Source organism: Petromyzon marinus, chromosome 38, assembly GCF_048934315.1.
Source record: "Petromyzon marinus isolate PM22_M1 ecotype Great Lakes invasive population chromosome 38, UKy_Petmar_22M1.pri1.0, whole genome shotgun sequence".
Lineage (NCBI taxonomy): Eukaryota > Metazoa > Chordata > Hyperoartia > Petromyzontiformes > Petromyzontidae > Petromyzon > Petromyzon marinus.
Genome location: NC_133704.1, coordinates 3599217 through 3616592, shown reverse-complemented (window position 1 = coordinate 3616592; position 17376 = coordinate 3599217). Strand labels below are relative to the sequence as shown.

At 50.8% G+C, this 17376-nt stretch overlaps 1 protein-coding gene across 6 annotated transcripts in view; it reads right to left on the bottom strand.

Moving 5' to 3' along the window:
* LOC116950226 (ARF GTPase-activating protein GIT1) overlaps nucleotides 1-17376 on the bottom strand; it is a 29019-nt gene that overhangs the window by 11383 nt on the left and 260 nt on the right. For 5 of the 6 annotated variants that reach the window (XM_076072535.1, XM_076072538.1, XM_076072539.1 and 2 more), the window contains exons 2-9: nucleotides 10132-10271; nucleotides 6739-6851; nucleotides 5332-5437; nucleotides 4283-4369; nucleotides 3171-3301; nucleotides 844-938; nucleotides 460-505; nucleotides 3-56 (exon numbers count right to left, since the gene is read on the bottom strand). In XM_076072535.1, coding sequence (XP_075928650.1) covers nucleotides 3-56; nucleotides 460-505; nucleotides 844-938; nucleotides 3171-3301; nucleotides 4283-4369; nucleotides 5332-5437; nucleotides 6739-6851; nucleotides 10132-10271 — 772 coding nt within the window. The remainder of the gene's footprint in view (nucleotides 1-2; nucleotides 57-459; nucleotides 506-843; nucleotides 939-3170; nucleotides 3302-4282; nucleotides 4370-5331; nucleotides 5438-6738; nucleotides 6852-10131; nucleotides 10272-17376) is intronic. The other variant, XM_076072537.1, reaches the window with a different exon arrangement.

Here is a 17376-nt window from a genome sequence, read left to right as displayed (position 1 = left end):
ACTTCTGTCTGACTCCGAGCGGGGAAGGGCAGCGTGAAAAGCAAACGCAACAACATCTGAGTGACCATTAACACCTGCACGTTCACATTTCACCACATCCCATCAATCGGGGACGTCTGCACTGCGCGTGTTTATGCAGGCTACCAAAGATCACACAACTCAATTGCGCCCCATGCTGTGAGAATAAAATATAAAGGGCCCGATACAGCACGACCACACCTTCCGTTTTTAATAAGTTTAGAAACGTCTAAGCGAAGCCTGGTTCATTATTAAGACGGGACGGCATGTTTTTAATGGGCCAATCTCAAAGAGGAGATATTAGTGGGCGAAGGCGGAGCGTACGCGCATCACGTGGCGAATGTGCGGATGGATTAATACCACCCTGGTGTGACACTTTGATCTCACTTCCTGGGTAGAATATGCACAAGGAAGTTGTGTGGCGAAGGCCATCAGGCTCACCTGTCTGCCATCTGCGGAATCACAAAGTGCTGGCCGCTTTTGTGATCTGGAGGAAGGGGGAAACGTAACGTTGACTTAGAAAGCTGGGTCTCAACAAGTGAACATACAGACATCTCGCTCGCTCTCTTGTCTCTCCACCCGCTCTTCGTGGACTAGTCCATGACAACTCTCCCTCCCCCACAAGTGCAAAATGGAACATTCTAAGTAAAAGCATCCCAGCACCTGCATCATTACGCAAGGTGTCCCGTAACGGCGCAGGTGTGGGGGAATTCAGTCGGAACGTTCGACTCTGCGTCGAGATAACGGCACGAGTGATTCATCAGACGCCCGCGCCAAGGAGGGCGAAGGGGGCGAGGTCGCAAAGTCTCGGGGTGCCTCCCTTACCTGGCTTACGGCCGCACAGGTAGAAGGTGAGGCGGTCGGTGAGCTCGTACTGGCACTCGACGAGGCGGTCGGCGAGATCCGTGTGTCCCGCTTGGCTGCACCGCACACACACACCCATGAACGCACGCGTGTGTGTAAGCACACACAATCGTGCATTTATACATGCGTGCATGTATACATGCGTACACGCACCGCGCGCACGCACACACATATGCACGCATGCATGCACGCCGCACGCACGAAAACAGAATTGCGCACATGCGCCACGTACGCTAGCACTCATGTGCACTTGTATGCACGCACACATAGGTACAAAAAAAAGGATTTTCAAAATAGCCATGGTACACAAGGAGGTGGATGGCCAGCACCACACCTGTCTGCCTTTGTCTCCCCAATGCTGATGCTGATTCATTTTAAGGCAGAGTCGTCCTAGAGGAGGTCGATGACCAGCTTAAATATTCGTAACTCATGTTGGCTATAAGCGGGTATCTAACTCAAAAAGGTATGTACAAACATGTGCGCACGTCATAAATGGGCACACGGACACGCGCATGCGTAACATGATCACAGGTTTAATGATAAGGCTGCCCATCCCTGCCAATTAGAAACTTAATTTATAACATTGAGACTAAAGTCCCAACTTTTAAAGTCCTGCTTATTCCGCCGTGACACAACACAGACCACCCCGCTTGGTTTGACTTTTCATAAGCAAGTCACATGACCACGGTCACAAGGCGTCGAGTGAAGGCTTGTACTTACAAGCAGGTGATCGCCCATTCAAACAAAACGCTTCTATAATTTTATTCACATCTGCGGCCGGGAAGCGTCTTAAGCGATGAGCGTGCTGAATCGCGCCTCCCAGCTGGAGCCCGCAGCAAATATCGTCCTTGCTAACGAGCACCCGGTATTAATCGGGGACTGACAGCGGTGCCCTTATTTCATCTCCCAGATTTCCTTCCGTTCTCATTACCGCTCTAAGTGCTAAAGTAATCTTGAGAGCCGGAGAAGATGATGATGATGCACAAATTATTTGTTTCTCATGTGGCGCTGCGCTAATTGTCCCTTCTCAGCAGGTGACAATTAACACTTTCAGGGGCAGCCGACGACCATTTCTGACCCACGCGCTGCAGGCACCAAGTCCATGACGTCATGCAATATCGCCGCCGATTAAGTCAAATTAGGGCCGCGAGAAAATCTTCCAGGGGAGACACACGTGTCACGTCCACGTTGTGTTTTGTTGTCAGCAGCGGCGTGGCTAGAGAGCGTGCGAGCGGTGCAAATGCATCGGGGTCCACGGTTCCTAGGGGCCCAGGTGCCGGGTCTATGGCGGAGAGGGTGAAAATCTAGATAGGGACACAGATTCACTCCTTGCACCGGGGCCCATGCGGACTAAGCTGCACCACTGGGTACGAGGTCATCGCTGCCCCAAGGGGGTGACCTCCGGTGCTCGCGACGGCAGTGGCGACGTTCCACGAATTTTTACGTCGACAAAATAATTTTTATTGCTCGAGCCGTTTTACGATTTCAATTCCAAAACGACTGCCGGTGCAGTGAGGTCACAACCGCCCAAGCTCGTTACCCAACGCCACTGCATAAATGTACGATGACATCAACACTCGGCATTGATGACCAAGTGTGACAGTAGATTCGATAGAACAAGCATCTTTCTTTTTAGTCTCGTTTATGCCGTCCAGCTCGTGTTGTTTCTTGTCGTTTCACGCCCCATTTGTACAGCGTTGTTCCTGCCCTTGGCGCAAACGTCACATCGGCATATCATCTGAATAAATAATGGGTTCTCACGCACAATTCGATGTACGGTGAGCGTAGGGGTAGACTTTAATCAATGTACTGAGGGATCGTCACAAGCCTGCCAATACGTGTCATTGCTTATGCTACGCAACGTCTCAGGGTCAAGGCAGGGGTGAGACGCATGTGTCGTGACGTCACTCGCCAAGCTTAGCGTCTCGGCCATGTTTGCGTTATCAACACACAGATACTAATTACAACGTAACGTATTAATTAGTCCAAACTCACCCATTTGCTATGGTTAACCGAGTACAAGTTATTCTTTACACTTGATGCCCCCCATCCTCAGCTGCATAGGGTTGAGGAAGGGAACGGAGCAGGAGAGGCCGATCTTCATGGCCCTTGTAACATGGGGAGTCACAGACCCCGGCCCCGGTGTGTTCGAATCCTAGGATTGAACTGGGCTTTTCCTGGGCCTAGCGCAGCCTGGATCCCAGAATTTGTATAAATGAGGCATCAGCGGTTACGCGAACCCCTGTGCCGGTGTGCGGAGCTGGCGAGCGTGGTTAGGATGATCTCACCGCGCGCACTCGACGGGCGTCTGGCCCAGAGCGTCGACGGCACCCGGGTCGGCGCCATACACCACGAGCAGCTCGGCCTGCAGGGTCTGCCCGGCCTTGGCTGCCACGTGCAGCGGGGTGTTCCCCTTGTCCTGCGTTTACACACGCACAGCGCGAGTGGCGCACACACACACACCAGCACACAAAGACAAAGATCCCCCATATAGCCTGAAAAGGCTGTTGGGGCAAGTGCTGTTAGCGAGCACCTATGAATGCTGGCACGGCACATGAGGGGGTGGGTGGCCAGCACCACGCCCAGCCGCCTTTGTCCCCCCAGTGGTGATGTTTACACGCATCCCCTCGGTCGACTGTTTACTCAGTCGACCGAGGGGAGGCCCATGCCCAGTTCAGATAATCGTCACTGGTGTTAGCCGTGAGCGGGAATCGAACTCAGGTCGCCGGTTTTGTACCGTAGTGCGTTAACGCACACAGACGAAAACACCAACTTACACAAATGCACAGACAAGCGCAAACACAAGCACACACACATGCTTGAACGAATATGCATAAATTATCCAATCACATACACACATACATTCTGGCACACATGCTCACTCTCACATGCACACACTAGCAAGCAACAAACATTAATGGATGCTTCTAGCTTAAATGTAACATTCGGATATGTTGTACAAATTGTAATAAATCGGTTCTCAAGCAAGCAACTCAACGCACGTATTGCAAATGTAAGAACCGAATTTAATCAATTAGTCCATGCCAACAGATCTCACACACACACACACCGACTCACATACACACATACACATTCAGTCATTACAGTTCACCTATAGCAGCCCATGTCTTAACCCAGCCAGGCTTGCCCAGCTCATTATTACTCTGCCGCTCCAACTTCTTTTGAGCCAAGCACGGCAACCTAAAGGGAACGCGTCCATACACGCACGGCCATGCCTGCAGAGACCGGTCGTGCAACTGTGCACAAACTCCGCTGCTTTACAGCCAGAGGAAAAAAACACTCCCACCAAAACAACAAAACTCCCCCCCCACTGCCCATCCTCCACCCCCCACACCCCACATCCCGTCGTGGCACAGGGCGGGGAGCGCGAACGACTCACGGGGTTGAAGTAGTTGGCTTGGGCCCCCAGGGAGAGCAGCCTCAGCGACGTCTCCAAGTTCCCCGTTCTCACACTCGAGTGCAGTTGCTGCGGAGAAGGAAACCAGCGGAATGAACGCCAGAGGGACACGCTCCCCGGACGGTAACATCGAGACCAACGAAGCCGCTGCTGAAACTCGCGGCCCGCGGTGCCTGCCGAACGGCGCGTGCAGACGTGCGTCGTTCTGCGAAAAATTACAGGACAGCTGTGAAAAAGAGATTCATAGCTCATCGCATTCCTCCAGTCTAAATAAAGATTCCGATTCTGTAATCTGCCAGGTGTCGTGCCGATTATTCTACGAGGCTCCGGGAGTGTTTGTGACAGCTGGAGTGAAATGCTCCACGCCTCTCTGGGCGCCTCTGGAACTCACGGCGTGTGAACCAGGCCTTAGGCAGGACGAACGAGCACCATTTGACAGACAGCTTAAATCGCAATTTCCCTTTTGTGGAAAGAATTAGTTTTTCCAAATTGCTACTGCGTCGTGTTGTCACGAGACAAAAAAAAACATTCCAATTTGGAACTCTCGCAACCAGCACTGCATCGTCATTACGCGTTCGAGAACGTTCCCAAAATGTCACGGAATTATCAAGTGACTTCAATAGGTCTCTAGCCACAGAGGGAAACGTTCACATGCCCTGCAAGAAGTGTTCATCGCATGCCAACCAAACGGATTTCTTTGTTACTTTACTCAATGCGTGGATCCATAAAAAATATTCAATACAAAAGACAAATTGAAAACACGATTTCTTGAGCGCAGTCATCGGGGGGCCGAATTGAGACCGTGAACTACCCGGGCTTGAGAACCTAGTTTAATCATGGCTGGGCAGCCGAAAACCCAGATTCCAACCGAGGATGCTCAGCGGTGGCAGCCCTGTGAGCTCCGACACGAGCTACCCAGAGGGGGGTGGCTCACTGGTCACCTCCTCTGCATCGTTTACATCGTCCACCTTGACACGTGCTCGCTCGCTTGCTCACTCGCTCCCTGCACCGACGGGACAGGGAAGCCTCACCCTGCTCAGGTCGGTGGCCATGATGTTATCGTCCTCGCGGCACGGCATGCGGTGCACGAACGACAGCATCTGATACTTGGCCTTGATGAACTCTGCCTTGGTCGGGCTGTGCACGATGACGACGACGACGACGACGACGACACACACAGAGGGCAAATCAAAGCGCGAACTCGGACGTGAACCTGCGCGGTCACCTTTCCCCCGCCAAGGTGAAAGCTGCTCGCGGACACGAACCGCCGCGAAAAGACGCCGTGCGTAGGGAAGCTTCACGCGGCGTGCACGTGACTGCTGCTCCATTGTCTTCTGGGCAAATAACGATTCACACCCACCGCCCGTCGCGATTCAATCTCTTACATGCAGCTGGATGAACACCGACTTCTAAGTCTACATCCAGATTATACTCTTTGGTTCTTTAGGTAAAGTCACGTAGGTAAAAATATTATAATAAATAAATAAGAACCAAAGAGTATGGATCATTGCAGTCACGAAAACTTCAAATCTAGAATACATCCAGATTACTTTGCCGGGAAATGGCTTCGGTTGATATTTGGTGGACTGCTTCACAGCCTTCGTTGAATCATTATAATTCATTGTGGTTCATCACTATGTGGAGATTCAATTAATCGTTACGATGCAGGGTCATGATTTAATTCCAGAATTAACTCCTTTTTGCTTCGGTTTTAAACGTCGCATTTGTACTGTCTCGTGTTCTCTCTTATGTTTGTAGTTTTGTTTTCTCCGTTAGTCTCAATGGAACGTGAGCGTGCACTTTGAATAAATCATAAAAGTAGATTTTCACAGCCATGATTTGATAAAGAATTAGGAGTATAAAAAAATATTTTAATAAATTAGTTAGCGCATCTTTACACGTTTAAAAAAATGCACGAGGTCATGTCAATTCAAAGCTGTTAGCCTGTTAACTTCCTTCACATATTCCAGGCTTATCACAGCGCCACCGTGTACAGTACGCGATCTGCAAAGATTGATTAGTGCACGTACTAACAGCTTTTAAAATGCCAACTACTTTTTTTAAACATTACATCCCACGTGAAACAATGCTCCGTGAAATGATGTCACCACAGAAGCAGCCAAAAAAAACAACCGGGAATGTTTTTTTCGTCGTGAAGGCCAAGTGGTGCATGCGCAAAAAGAAGTTTAATCAAATGGATCACGGCCGATAAGCGGCAAGAAGGAATGAAAACACAAAGTAATATCTGTTCGTGAAATCCGTGTGTCGCCACTCGGACCGCAAACACAAACAAGACACTCCTCCACCACCCAGCCTCACTTAAAACCTTATAAATCAAGTCAGGCACGCGTGCAACCTCCACCAAACCTCGGCCAACTTCACAAGGTCGACGGTGGCGACCGCCGGGGCGACAGAGCGGCCCCGCGTGAGCGACTCACTGCACTTTGTCGTGTGGGTTAGCCTTGCGCTTGCCGCTCTGGATCTGCGCTGGGTCGAGCAGCGAGTGCTCCCAGATCGAGTTGGCTCCATTGCTCACCAGCGTCTGCACCATCTGCAAGCCATCGCGGCGCACAAGGCGGCAACCGTCACCGCGGGCCGAACCGCCGGTCATGAGACAGCTTTACCCATGCAGGCGCCAAGCGACGCGTAACCGGCCCCTTTCAACAACCACAAGAAAATCACCAAGGGATGCACCGGATCATGTTAGATCGTCAAAGCTACGCTGGCTAGAGCACAGTGTCTACATGGATTGGTGACCACCAGAGATTGCCAGATATTGTAGGCATGGGGCTGCGAGGTGTGGCCAGCAAATGAGAGCTGAGTGTGTCTCCCCTACCCCGCTGTATGCATGGTGGGTTTTCTCAGAGCACTCCGGTTTCCTCCCATATGAAGCCAAACTCTGATTCATGGAATTGGCCAAGCATCCCAATACAGGATCTCAAAACGGATTTTACCGGGTGAAGGACATTGTTATTGCTTAATGCTCTGATGACCACAATCATTGTCTTTAACATCCTTGGTGCCATAATGTCAATGTGTCTCCCTTTACAAGCGAGCGGCAGTTTTTTTGAGCATTGGTGGAAACTCCACGTTCACACGGCAGTGACAAGTCTCCCCATAGGAAGATCGCTGTTGAGCGGCGTTCTACGGTAAATTACTGATATTGCCATTACTGTTATTATAATTCCATTATCACAATACCGGAGAGACAGACACAAGATGGATCACTCCGTGAAGTCAACAATGGCCTGCACCTGCGCTCCAATGAAACTGCACGGCTTGTAGTGAGGCATCGCGGGATGTGAGGGTTAAGGGAAGGGGCCCTGTGTGGGCGAGCGTTACGCCATTGTGAAAGAATGAGACCATGAGAGGAGGGGGGGGAGATGTCTCAGCAGACAGTAGCATTCCCAGTTGGGTTTGTTTCGGCTGATAAAAAAACATTAAATTAAATAAAACCATGCAAGGACCATCGCGCTCACTCGTGTCTGCACGCAGGAGAGAAAAAAACACGCAAAACTGCACCAAATCGCAGAATGAAAATAGGCCAAAGGTTGCATGGAGATTACCACACCAATTGGGCTTTTCGCATGAACTTTAATGAGGTTTAGGCATAAAACTAAACGCATGCTCCGTCTTAAAATGCCACCATAAAACCTGCCGGTGACCACAAAGCCAACGAAAACCCATGCTGTTAGAGGAAATATAGCATCTGCAAATGTCTATTAGCGCAAGGAAGGAGACAAGCACCGTGTTCACGGGAGGCTGTGCACTTGATGTTTAGAATACAGCAGATTCCACTTGAGATGCATGGAAACCGGTTACTGAAATCACTCCCCTCTGGTGGGAGGGCAAGTGTCATCTGGGTATAGCTGCGTTTCAGCTCTTCCTCCAATTATAATTCTTATTTGCATAAAGTTAATGCGAGATCGGTGAACATAGAAAACCTCCTTCTGCAGATTTCTACCATGTGGCAAATGTCCTCGTACGAACAGAAATCAGCCGCTCGTGTGTGGTGGTGTCGGACTTGAGAGGCAGTGCGAGCAGCGTGCGTCTCCAGGTCAGGCCTCTACGCGCCTCTGAGTGCGTCTCAGTCACGGGCAGTGAAACACGAGCGACCAAAGGGATAGAGTGGTGCTCACGGCCCACTAACTCCCTTCTGGGGCCTCCAAGCCGAAGCTGAGCCTTATCCTCGTTATCAATGTGTAGTCACATAAATGATGTCACTACCGTGTTGAGACAGTACCAGGTGATGACGGGTACTGTAGGTGGGGTACGCCCGGCTGTCACTGAGGTCGTGTCAGGCCGTGACACCCTGGGTGAACCTGATAGGGCACGTGACCGGATGAAGAAGGGCCAGGGGACCCCAGATGGGGGCGCGGGGGTCACGTGGTAAGGGACCTGGACCTTCCCGAAGGATCGCGAAGGGGGCGTGGCCGAGGGCGGAGCCGGCCACGCCGCAGCAGTTATAAGCCATCTATGGTCCTCAAGTCTCCGATCTCCGCTCGTTGACCAGGCAGCCTGTTAACCTGTCCTGGTCCCGTTATGTAGTTATCCCTTCAAGTGTTAGTTAAATTAGGAACGGTGGTCACCACCTTATATAGTTGTCTGTTGCGTTGGTAAATAAACAGTGTTGCCTCCAAGTTTAAGTGTGCGCCTTAGTTGAACCCATTACAAATGTGTGCCCACAGGCTATATACAGTACAGCTATATCCTCCTTAGTCTCACCATAAATGAACATGCCCCGCAGTTTCTGTACAGCGTCATGTGATGCAGAAGTATTTATACACTGTACAAATTCACATTGCACTGGATTATTATTGTGAATGTTATTGTTGCTGTGTGCTCCGTTGTTGCAGTGATGAGGGAAGCGAGAGGCACGTAGACAATTTGGCACCCCCCAGCGATTCTATGAATGCTCGTGATTGCACGCAAGAGTCAGTTCCTTGTCTTGTTTTTACCGTCTCGTTTATATTGCCTCTAAAACCTCAACGGAACATCAGCCAACAAATGGCATAAATCCTAATCGATTGCCTCACACTCCCCATTAAGTGCATCTGCCGTGAGCGTAAGAACATATTCAAATTAATCACGAAAAACGCCCAAAACGAAAACTCCTGACCCCGACGTGTTGAGCCTGCCGTGGCTCCATCAACGGAGATTTTTTTAAAAACTCTTTACAACACTTTCCGTCCATAACGGGAGGAGTATGATCACGCTCAGAAAGGTGATCCAATATTAAAGAGGGCTGTGGCGTAGTGTTGCTGCTTTGGAATGTGCCCCTTCTGAGAAAAAAAAAAACAGCCACATTGATCAACGGGTTGCCCAAAACTTGGAAAGACAAACCAGATGAAAAAAATTACAGTTTTGCCCTAAAGCTACCCGTCGACTTGCATACTGCTAATTAAATACTTCCAAAGGCAAACGCTGGACCAATGTTATATTGTCCGTGCACAGGAATGTTTCTTTACTGTGTGATATGTATTTTCCACTGTTGCTGTGCAGTGTCTTGGAATGCAGCTGCAATTGGACGCGAAAGAAATCCAAATTGTTATTGTTGCTGAACAGTCGACAACGAACCCAGTTGGGGTGCCAGGGAGAGGGCCGGTTTCCTATCACTCACCTCCACGCTCACCCACGCACTCACCCATATTAAGCCGCATTGGCTATGGCATGCACCCCCCCGCATGCTCACCCCCCCTCTCTCACCCACTCTATGAGGAAGGTGGGCCACTGGCTGCGGTGTACACCTGTATACTCACCCGCACTCTCGCATAGCATTCGCCCACATGCTCACTCACACACCGCACGCTCGCACCCACGCCCGCGCTCACCTGTATGAGCGAGGTGGGCCACTGGCTGTGGCGCAGGTGCTTGACGAGGGAGATGTGGCGGCCCAGGCTGCGGTGCACACTGCAGCACTCGTCGCACACCAGCACGCCGCGGTTGATGGACGCCCAGCCGGGGTCTGATACTGCGAACGCAAAGCGTGCACACGCGCGCCCTTCACACGACCGCGTACGCTGCGGTGGGCGGTAGAGGACGAGGGATAAACACATCACCGCGTCGCGTTGCTCGTGGCACGTGCTGTTCGCGTATGACTAAGGGCGAGGGCGCCCTGAGCAGGGACACGAGTGTTTGGGAAAGGTGTCCTTTTAGGAGTCATGAGACAAAATGCGCTGGTGTCAATTTCCCAGCTCCTTAGTGTGGCCCTACACCCAACCGCGCACAATGTTTCCAGCCCAAACACAAATCCCACCTCTCATCCAAGCCCCCACTGACGTGAAAGTCCCATTCATTTGTACAGCCTTTGCACGCGGTGGAAATTACACGTTTTATTACACACGAACTGTATAACACTACATTGGTCCAGGAATGGTCCCAATGCGCTTAAGACTTTGTACTCAAATCAATGTCGAATTTCAAAGCCAAGTGTGTGTCACACAAAACACGCCCACGTGTGCATGCAACCACGTGCACGCTTGCAGGCTCATATCTCTCGTGGCTGGATGTACCAGGCATAGGATAATGGGAATAATCACGCCAAGATGCAGTAGCTGGTTCTCCTCTCTGCCACCGGCCATTGAATAATAAAAAAAAATGGCCATAATTAGGGCAAAAGCAGAGAGAGGGCCACTATTTCCATCAGCAAACTCGACAGAGCGCAGATGCAGTAGGCAAGGGGGAGGGTGGGCGGGGTCTTTGGAAACCACATGGCCCAACGTACCCCACACAGCATGCTGCACCACCTCTAGTTCCTTCAAAGTTCAAGTGCCGCGGGCCTCTTTATTTCGCGACGTAAAGCTCTCTTGCTCTTTATCGGTATGTGCCTGACACGACGCTACGGTCATCATGCTCAACCACAATCTGTTTGTGGTTGAGCGTGGAAACTGCCCGCATTTCCGGTGCTCGCTCGCCATTTCACCATCGCATGGTGAGTAACGTGCGTATGGTGCACCTTGCAGCCCGGGTAGTGCCAGCGTACTAAAGGGCCTGCGGTGTGGCGGGGCGCAAGTGCGTCGCCACTGCTAGTGCCGTGGGGCGCCACCCGGCAGGGGTAGCCCCCTGACTCTCGCTTGAGACCGAGCCCTGTTCTAACCGCAGGGGGCTGGCTCCCACTTGGCAGCTCATGTGATTGGTTTATGTGAAAGAGAATCCTATGGTGATTCATCCTTCCCCCGCAGCAATTGAATTGCCATGATTCTGGGCCACGATTTGAAAATGAAATAATTAATTCTTTCTTGGTCTAATTCTTAAGAGGCATGTCATGATTCATCAACCACTCCCTTCCCTCTAAACCAGTGATTACATGAATTATTAAAACTCGATTCAACAATCCATTTTTTCATCTCATTTATCCATCTTATTTGTATTGCTTCTGATTTTCTGTCATTTTCTCCGCACAGTGCAGTTCTGTTCAGTCAATTAAGCTAAACGTAACACTAGCGTCTCATTCACACGAACAATAATGTAGTCTTATACTGGCAAGAGTAACTACATGTATCGTAGATTTGAATTGACGCGGGTTAACGCACACCATGCCCGGCGAATGACGCTTCACTCTGTGGGATGTGGCCTGTTTGCCGAGCAAGATTCCCGGGACAGTTAAACGGTTAAAGCCCTCGTTTCTTGGAATAAATTAGGAAAACACAACTCAACCAAACCACTCAGAATACCAAAGGCATGACAACAAAAACATCTGTTTGGATTTGTTTTGGTAGAGAAACCCTCTCCCCCCCCGCCCCCCAAAAAAATCCTAATTTTATTGATGACAAATATAGCAAACATTTATCAAGGGCTCAAGGGAAACCAAACTAGCCAAACATCCCACCCGCCCACGTGCACCCGGCCTAACAATGCTGGCAGCGAGGGGAAACACTACGCAGCGCTGGGGGAGCAGGCTCGACTGAAACAATACATGCCAAGTGCCTGCCACAAGGAGAGAAGCTCCATGGGGAGAGGGAAAATGAGAGAGTTCCACAAGAAGAGAGGTGGGGAGTAGGGGAGCTCCACAAGACAAGGAGGGAGCTCCGCGGGAAGACAGCGGGAGAGAGAGAGAGAGCTCCAGTGTGGCCTGGCTGGGAGGCACAGGGTGACATGTGCACGCACACACAGCACGACGGCCCCGCTTTACGATCTGAATTTACAAGCGTCTGCACGTGACCGCATCTCAAGACACTGCACAGAACGCAAGACGAGCGCATTATCAGATCGTGCAGAAAGCTCAGGGATTTTTTTTCTTTCCGTGAAGTGGATAAGTTAGGGAGGGCAGGGAGCTGGACAAGATGATCACTGTGCTGATCAAGACAATGGACTGATAGAAACTGTTGGTCATAGGCGGAGGAGAAGAGGAAGGTCTTTAGTCTGGATGTGAGAGGATGGATAGAATTAGTCATGCAGACAGCCAGGGGGGGACGTTAAGACTGCGAGGGCAGCAGCAGAGCAGCAGCAACCTCCCACTAAGTGGAGATTGACTGGCGGTTTTGACAGGCGGCTTTGACAGAGGCCTCGGTTACTCAAGCGGAGAGTGCACTGCCGTCGAGCGAACCATACTTCCCCCCGCTGTCCTGACAAGGTGGGGGGTGGTGGAAGGGGGCGTCACGAGCAAAACAGGCGGCTCTGTGTGCAGCGCTAATGAGTTCCAGGCCTGCCCCGGTGACTTTTAGCACTTGGCACGGGCCGGCTCTGCCGAGTGGCTCTAACAAAGGAGACCCAGACAAAGGCTACTCCGAGGAGGCCACCACATCCTACTGGCCTTTACGCTGAGCGCGTTCACAAGGGGGTCAGGCAACCGCGGTACTGTAACGGGCGGACGTGGACAGCGGAGGTGACGGCGTGCAAGTGGCTCGGCGCGTCTGCGCTCGTCCACGCGGTGACCACCGGCGCGCCTGACACGAGTCGTCACCTTCTTCAAAGAGCGCGCGCCGCTCTTGAGCAACGCGTGCGCTTAACGACTGCGGGGTTTGCAGCGCCGCTCATTTAATTCGTTCGGGGAAAGCGGCTTAATAATGGGCAGCGTGGTCCCGGTCTCCCCCACGCGATGAATTATAAACGGCAATTCATTCATTATTCAGCGCCTTTATCGCAAACCTCAAAGCAAAAATAATTTGCAGCCAACTTTTCACATCATTAGCCAAGCTGTTTGTTGCATGCGATTATTTAGTTCTGACTCCCAAACGAATTCTCAGCACTGTCAGGTTGTGCGTTTGGCAAGGTAGACATTGGGAAACAATTATTCCCATTTGTTTCGTTAACCAGCTGTGAGCAAGCAATTTCAAGAAAGCAGCTCGCGTAAGGAATGATTCCTTCATGGTAGAATGATTCCTTCATAACCGATCTGTCCACTGTTTGATCTTCCTGCAAATCCACAATGGCACTCCCGATGGTTTGAGAACGAAACAAAATGTGCACACCACCACTACTATTCTACCACCATACACTCGACTATAAGATCCCCGACCATCATATACCTAACATTACACACACCACTACAACTAAACACATTCTAATATTACCATAAACACCCAAATAACATACACACCCCAACACAATGTACGCAAGACTTCCACCACACACACACCACGAACCACCACACGCCCCAATTCCACTACCAAAGACAACCACGACACACACTCTACTACCACACACCTTAACACCATACTCACATAACAATACATTTCCACCACCACACACAGAGCCTTCACTACACAACCCACTACTACCAAACACATCTAACCACCATACACCCCACTATCCCCAAACACTCTGCCACCACCACACAACCTTCGACCATAATTAAAATCCAAAAATCATCTCACACATACCCCCCCACCCCACTTCCACCACACACATCGCACCAAAACAATTCCACCCTCTCAGCCACCCAGCACAATGGCTCCTCCTCTCTGGCCACACGGTGCTCAGTGCCGCAGCTCTGCCACCAACCCCCATCCACAACACAAAAGTCCTCACTTCCTGCAACACTACTGTATTGGTTGTCCTTTATTTTTATTTTGCCGGGAAGCTTGTCAGAAAATGGAGGGGCAGGGGCTATTGCATGAAGCATTCCCACCACCCCCGTGGCTCCTTGTTCCTCCCACTCCGTCACATTCACCGACCGAGTGGCTAAACTGCCCTGGGGTGAGGATCATGGGCCGTGGCCACAGCCCTAATGAGCTTGAGGCTCTTGTTTCAGCTACACAGCAGCCCGGCCATTGCACTGAATAACAACGCTGTGTGAAGAATACACGCAAGAATGGTGCCTTCATCTTTGCACGTGCAAAAAGCACAATGGGACTTGCCGTTGTGCGTTCACTGCCTAGAATACCTTTTTTGTAATGCTTATCATCTCATCATCATTGATTCCAGCCTGGACACATGATTTTTTTCCGGCTGATGGGTTTTCCCATTCGCTTGAGAGAATGCTTGAATGTGTTATCGAATCAGGAGTTGTGGCAGGCAGCCGAGTGATTCCGCGGAGCTGCTTGGGCTGTGGTTGAGAAAGCTGCCACTGCGTCTACACACGTGTGTGCGGGGCGACTGTATGCCAAGGGTCAGCACCATCATGGGCTGATGTACCCCCGGGGCATCCACCACACTGGAGAGTGAGTGACCTTAGTCACGGGGCAGCTGCGAGCTCAATGGCCTTGATGCTCGCACCTCATCACACCCACAGAGTTCCCCCTCTCTGCTCTAAAAACCGCAACAGGAAACATCTGCCGGTCGAAGAGTCTCAATAGAGCGATATTCAAACCCTCACCTTGCGCCGTTTCATGTGGGATAGCCAGGACACAACTTCGTAACACAATCATCATCACACATCAACACAAAACACCACACCACCACCACCACACAAAACACATACACCACCCATACATTCCGCTACCAACACGCACCCCACCACCATCATACACCCCATCACCAAAAACTCTCAACCACCACAATCATACACCCCGCTGTCATCAAATATACCCAAATAGTAATAAAATAACCCCTCTACCACCACCACCAGAATCCTAATGCCACCAAACACCCCACAACCATCACAATCCCTGACCAACAGAAATCTTCTACCACCATAACAACTCAAAACACCACCATGCTTTCCACAACAAGCACACACGCACATCACCACCATCACTTTGGCCCTCAACGCAGAGTATCCCAGAACCCCGCCACCATGTCACTAAAACATAAACACCATCAAACACCCATCCACCAACCACCACCACACGCAGTATGTGACCATCACCATCAAACACCCAGCCACCACGTTAACCACACACAAACACGGAACCAGCACACGCCCGGGTAATTCTTCTTGCTGATGAAGCAGTGATCTGCTAGGGTTGGTTTAGAGCTAGGGTGAGAGTTTTGTCATGGCTTGGAGTTGTGAAAAAATATGCATTTAAAATCTAAAGGTGGGAGATGGCTACAAACTGTATAATGTAGATCACCAAATCAAATACCCACACCCGTGTCACCATCACACACAAACCCCACCAAACTCCCCACAGTCTACCAGAACCATTTAAACCCCATCACCAACATACATACACTACTACCACACACCCCGCCAACACACACAATCAACCAGTACCATATCAACTCCATGACCTGCACACACACATCACCAACTCACACACAGTACCCCACACCAACACTTCACGCCTTACCATCATCACATAAGCCGCAATGTTCCACAGAATACCCCAACAGAACCATACAACCCCTTCACCAAATACACCACCACCACCACACACCCCATCACTGCAAACCACAGCCACTGACTGCCTGCCACAAAACCCACTCCCCGCGCACACAGCGCCCCACCAGCCCCGTACAACCACCACACACCTCCCATCACCACACAGCCTGGCACGGGGTGTCCGAGCCGATATGCCCATCACGAACACAAAACATTTGATAAAGCCCCCGGTAAATAAAACATCACATGAGCGGCGGTCAAGGCCCGGCGCAGGCAAGGCCCCTGCACCCCGAGCCCACGACAATGGAACTCAACGCTCCCTCCCCCCGGGCGCAGCCAGGGCAAGCAGCAGCAGCAGCAACAGTGGAACAGAGATGAGGTGGAGGAGGTGGCAGGGGAGGTTGAAGAGGTGGCGGCGGTAGTATTGGTTGTAAGAGAAGTGGAGGACGGTGGTGGTGGTGGTCGGGGTGGTGGAGGAGGTGTTAGTAGGGGAAGTGGTAACAGAACAGTAATTATAGGGGAAGTGGAAGAGGTGGTGGTAGGTGCGGGGTGAGAGAGGAGGTGGAAGCAGATCATTGGGAAAGACAACGGGATGTGGCGCGTGAATGCGAAAGATGCTAATGGTGGTAGTGCTGATGATTGATGCTTTTGTTGCTGCTAATGCGAATACTGCTCCTTCTGCTAGCAACGCTGATGTTATTTCTGCTTCTTATAATGACGCTGCTACTGTTAACAATGCTACTGTATTGATAATGCTAATGATGGAGACGCTGCCACTACAGCTGAGGTCTCTGTTGTTGCTGCAGAAGCCAGGGCGCGCCAGAAACTGCACCACAATCACCACTACTATCACTCTCTCCTTCATTACCATCACAACAATCATCATCGCCACCATCATCACCACCACCACCACTATCACCATCACCACTATCATCATCACCACTATCACCATCATTACCACCACGATCAACAAAATGATCACCCTCGTAACCAGAATCATCCTCGTAACCATCATCAGCATCATCATAACCAGCATCATCGTAACCATAATCAGCATCACCATCATCCTCGTAACCGTCATCACCATAACCAGCATCACCATCACCAGTATCATCATAACCAGCATCACCATCATTCTCGTAACCGTCATCACCATAACCAGCATCACCATCACCAGTATCATCATAACCAGCATCACCAGTATCATCATAACCAGCATCACCATCATCATAACCAGCATCACCAGTATCATCATAACCAGCATCACCAGTATCATCATAACCAGCATCACCATCATCATCATAACCATCATCACCATCACCAGCATCATCATAACCAGCATCACCATCATCACCATAACCAGCACCACCAT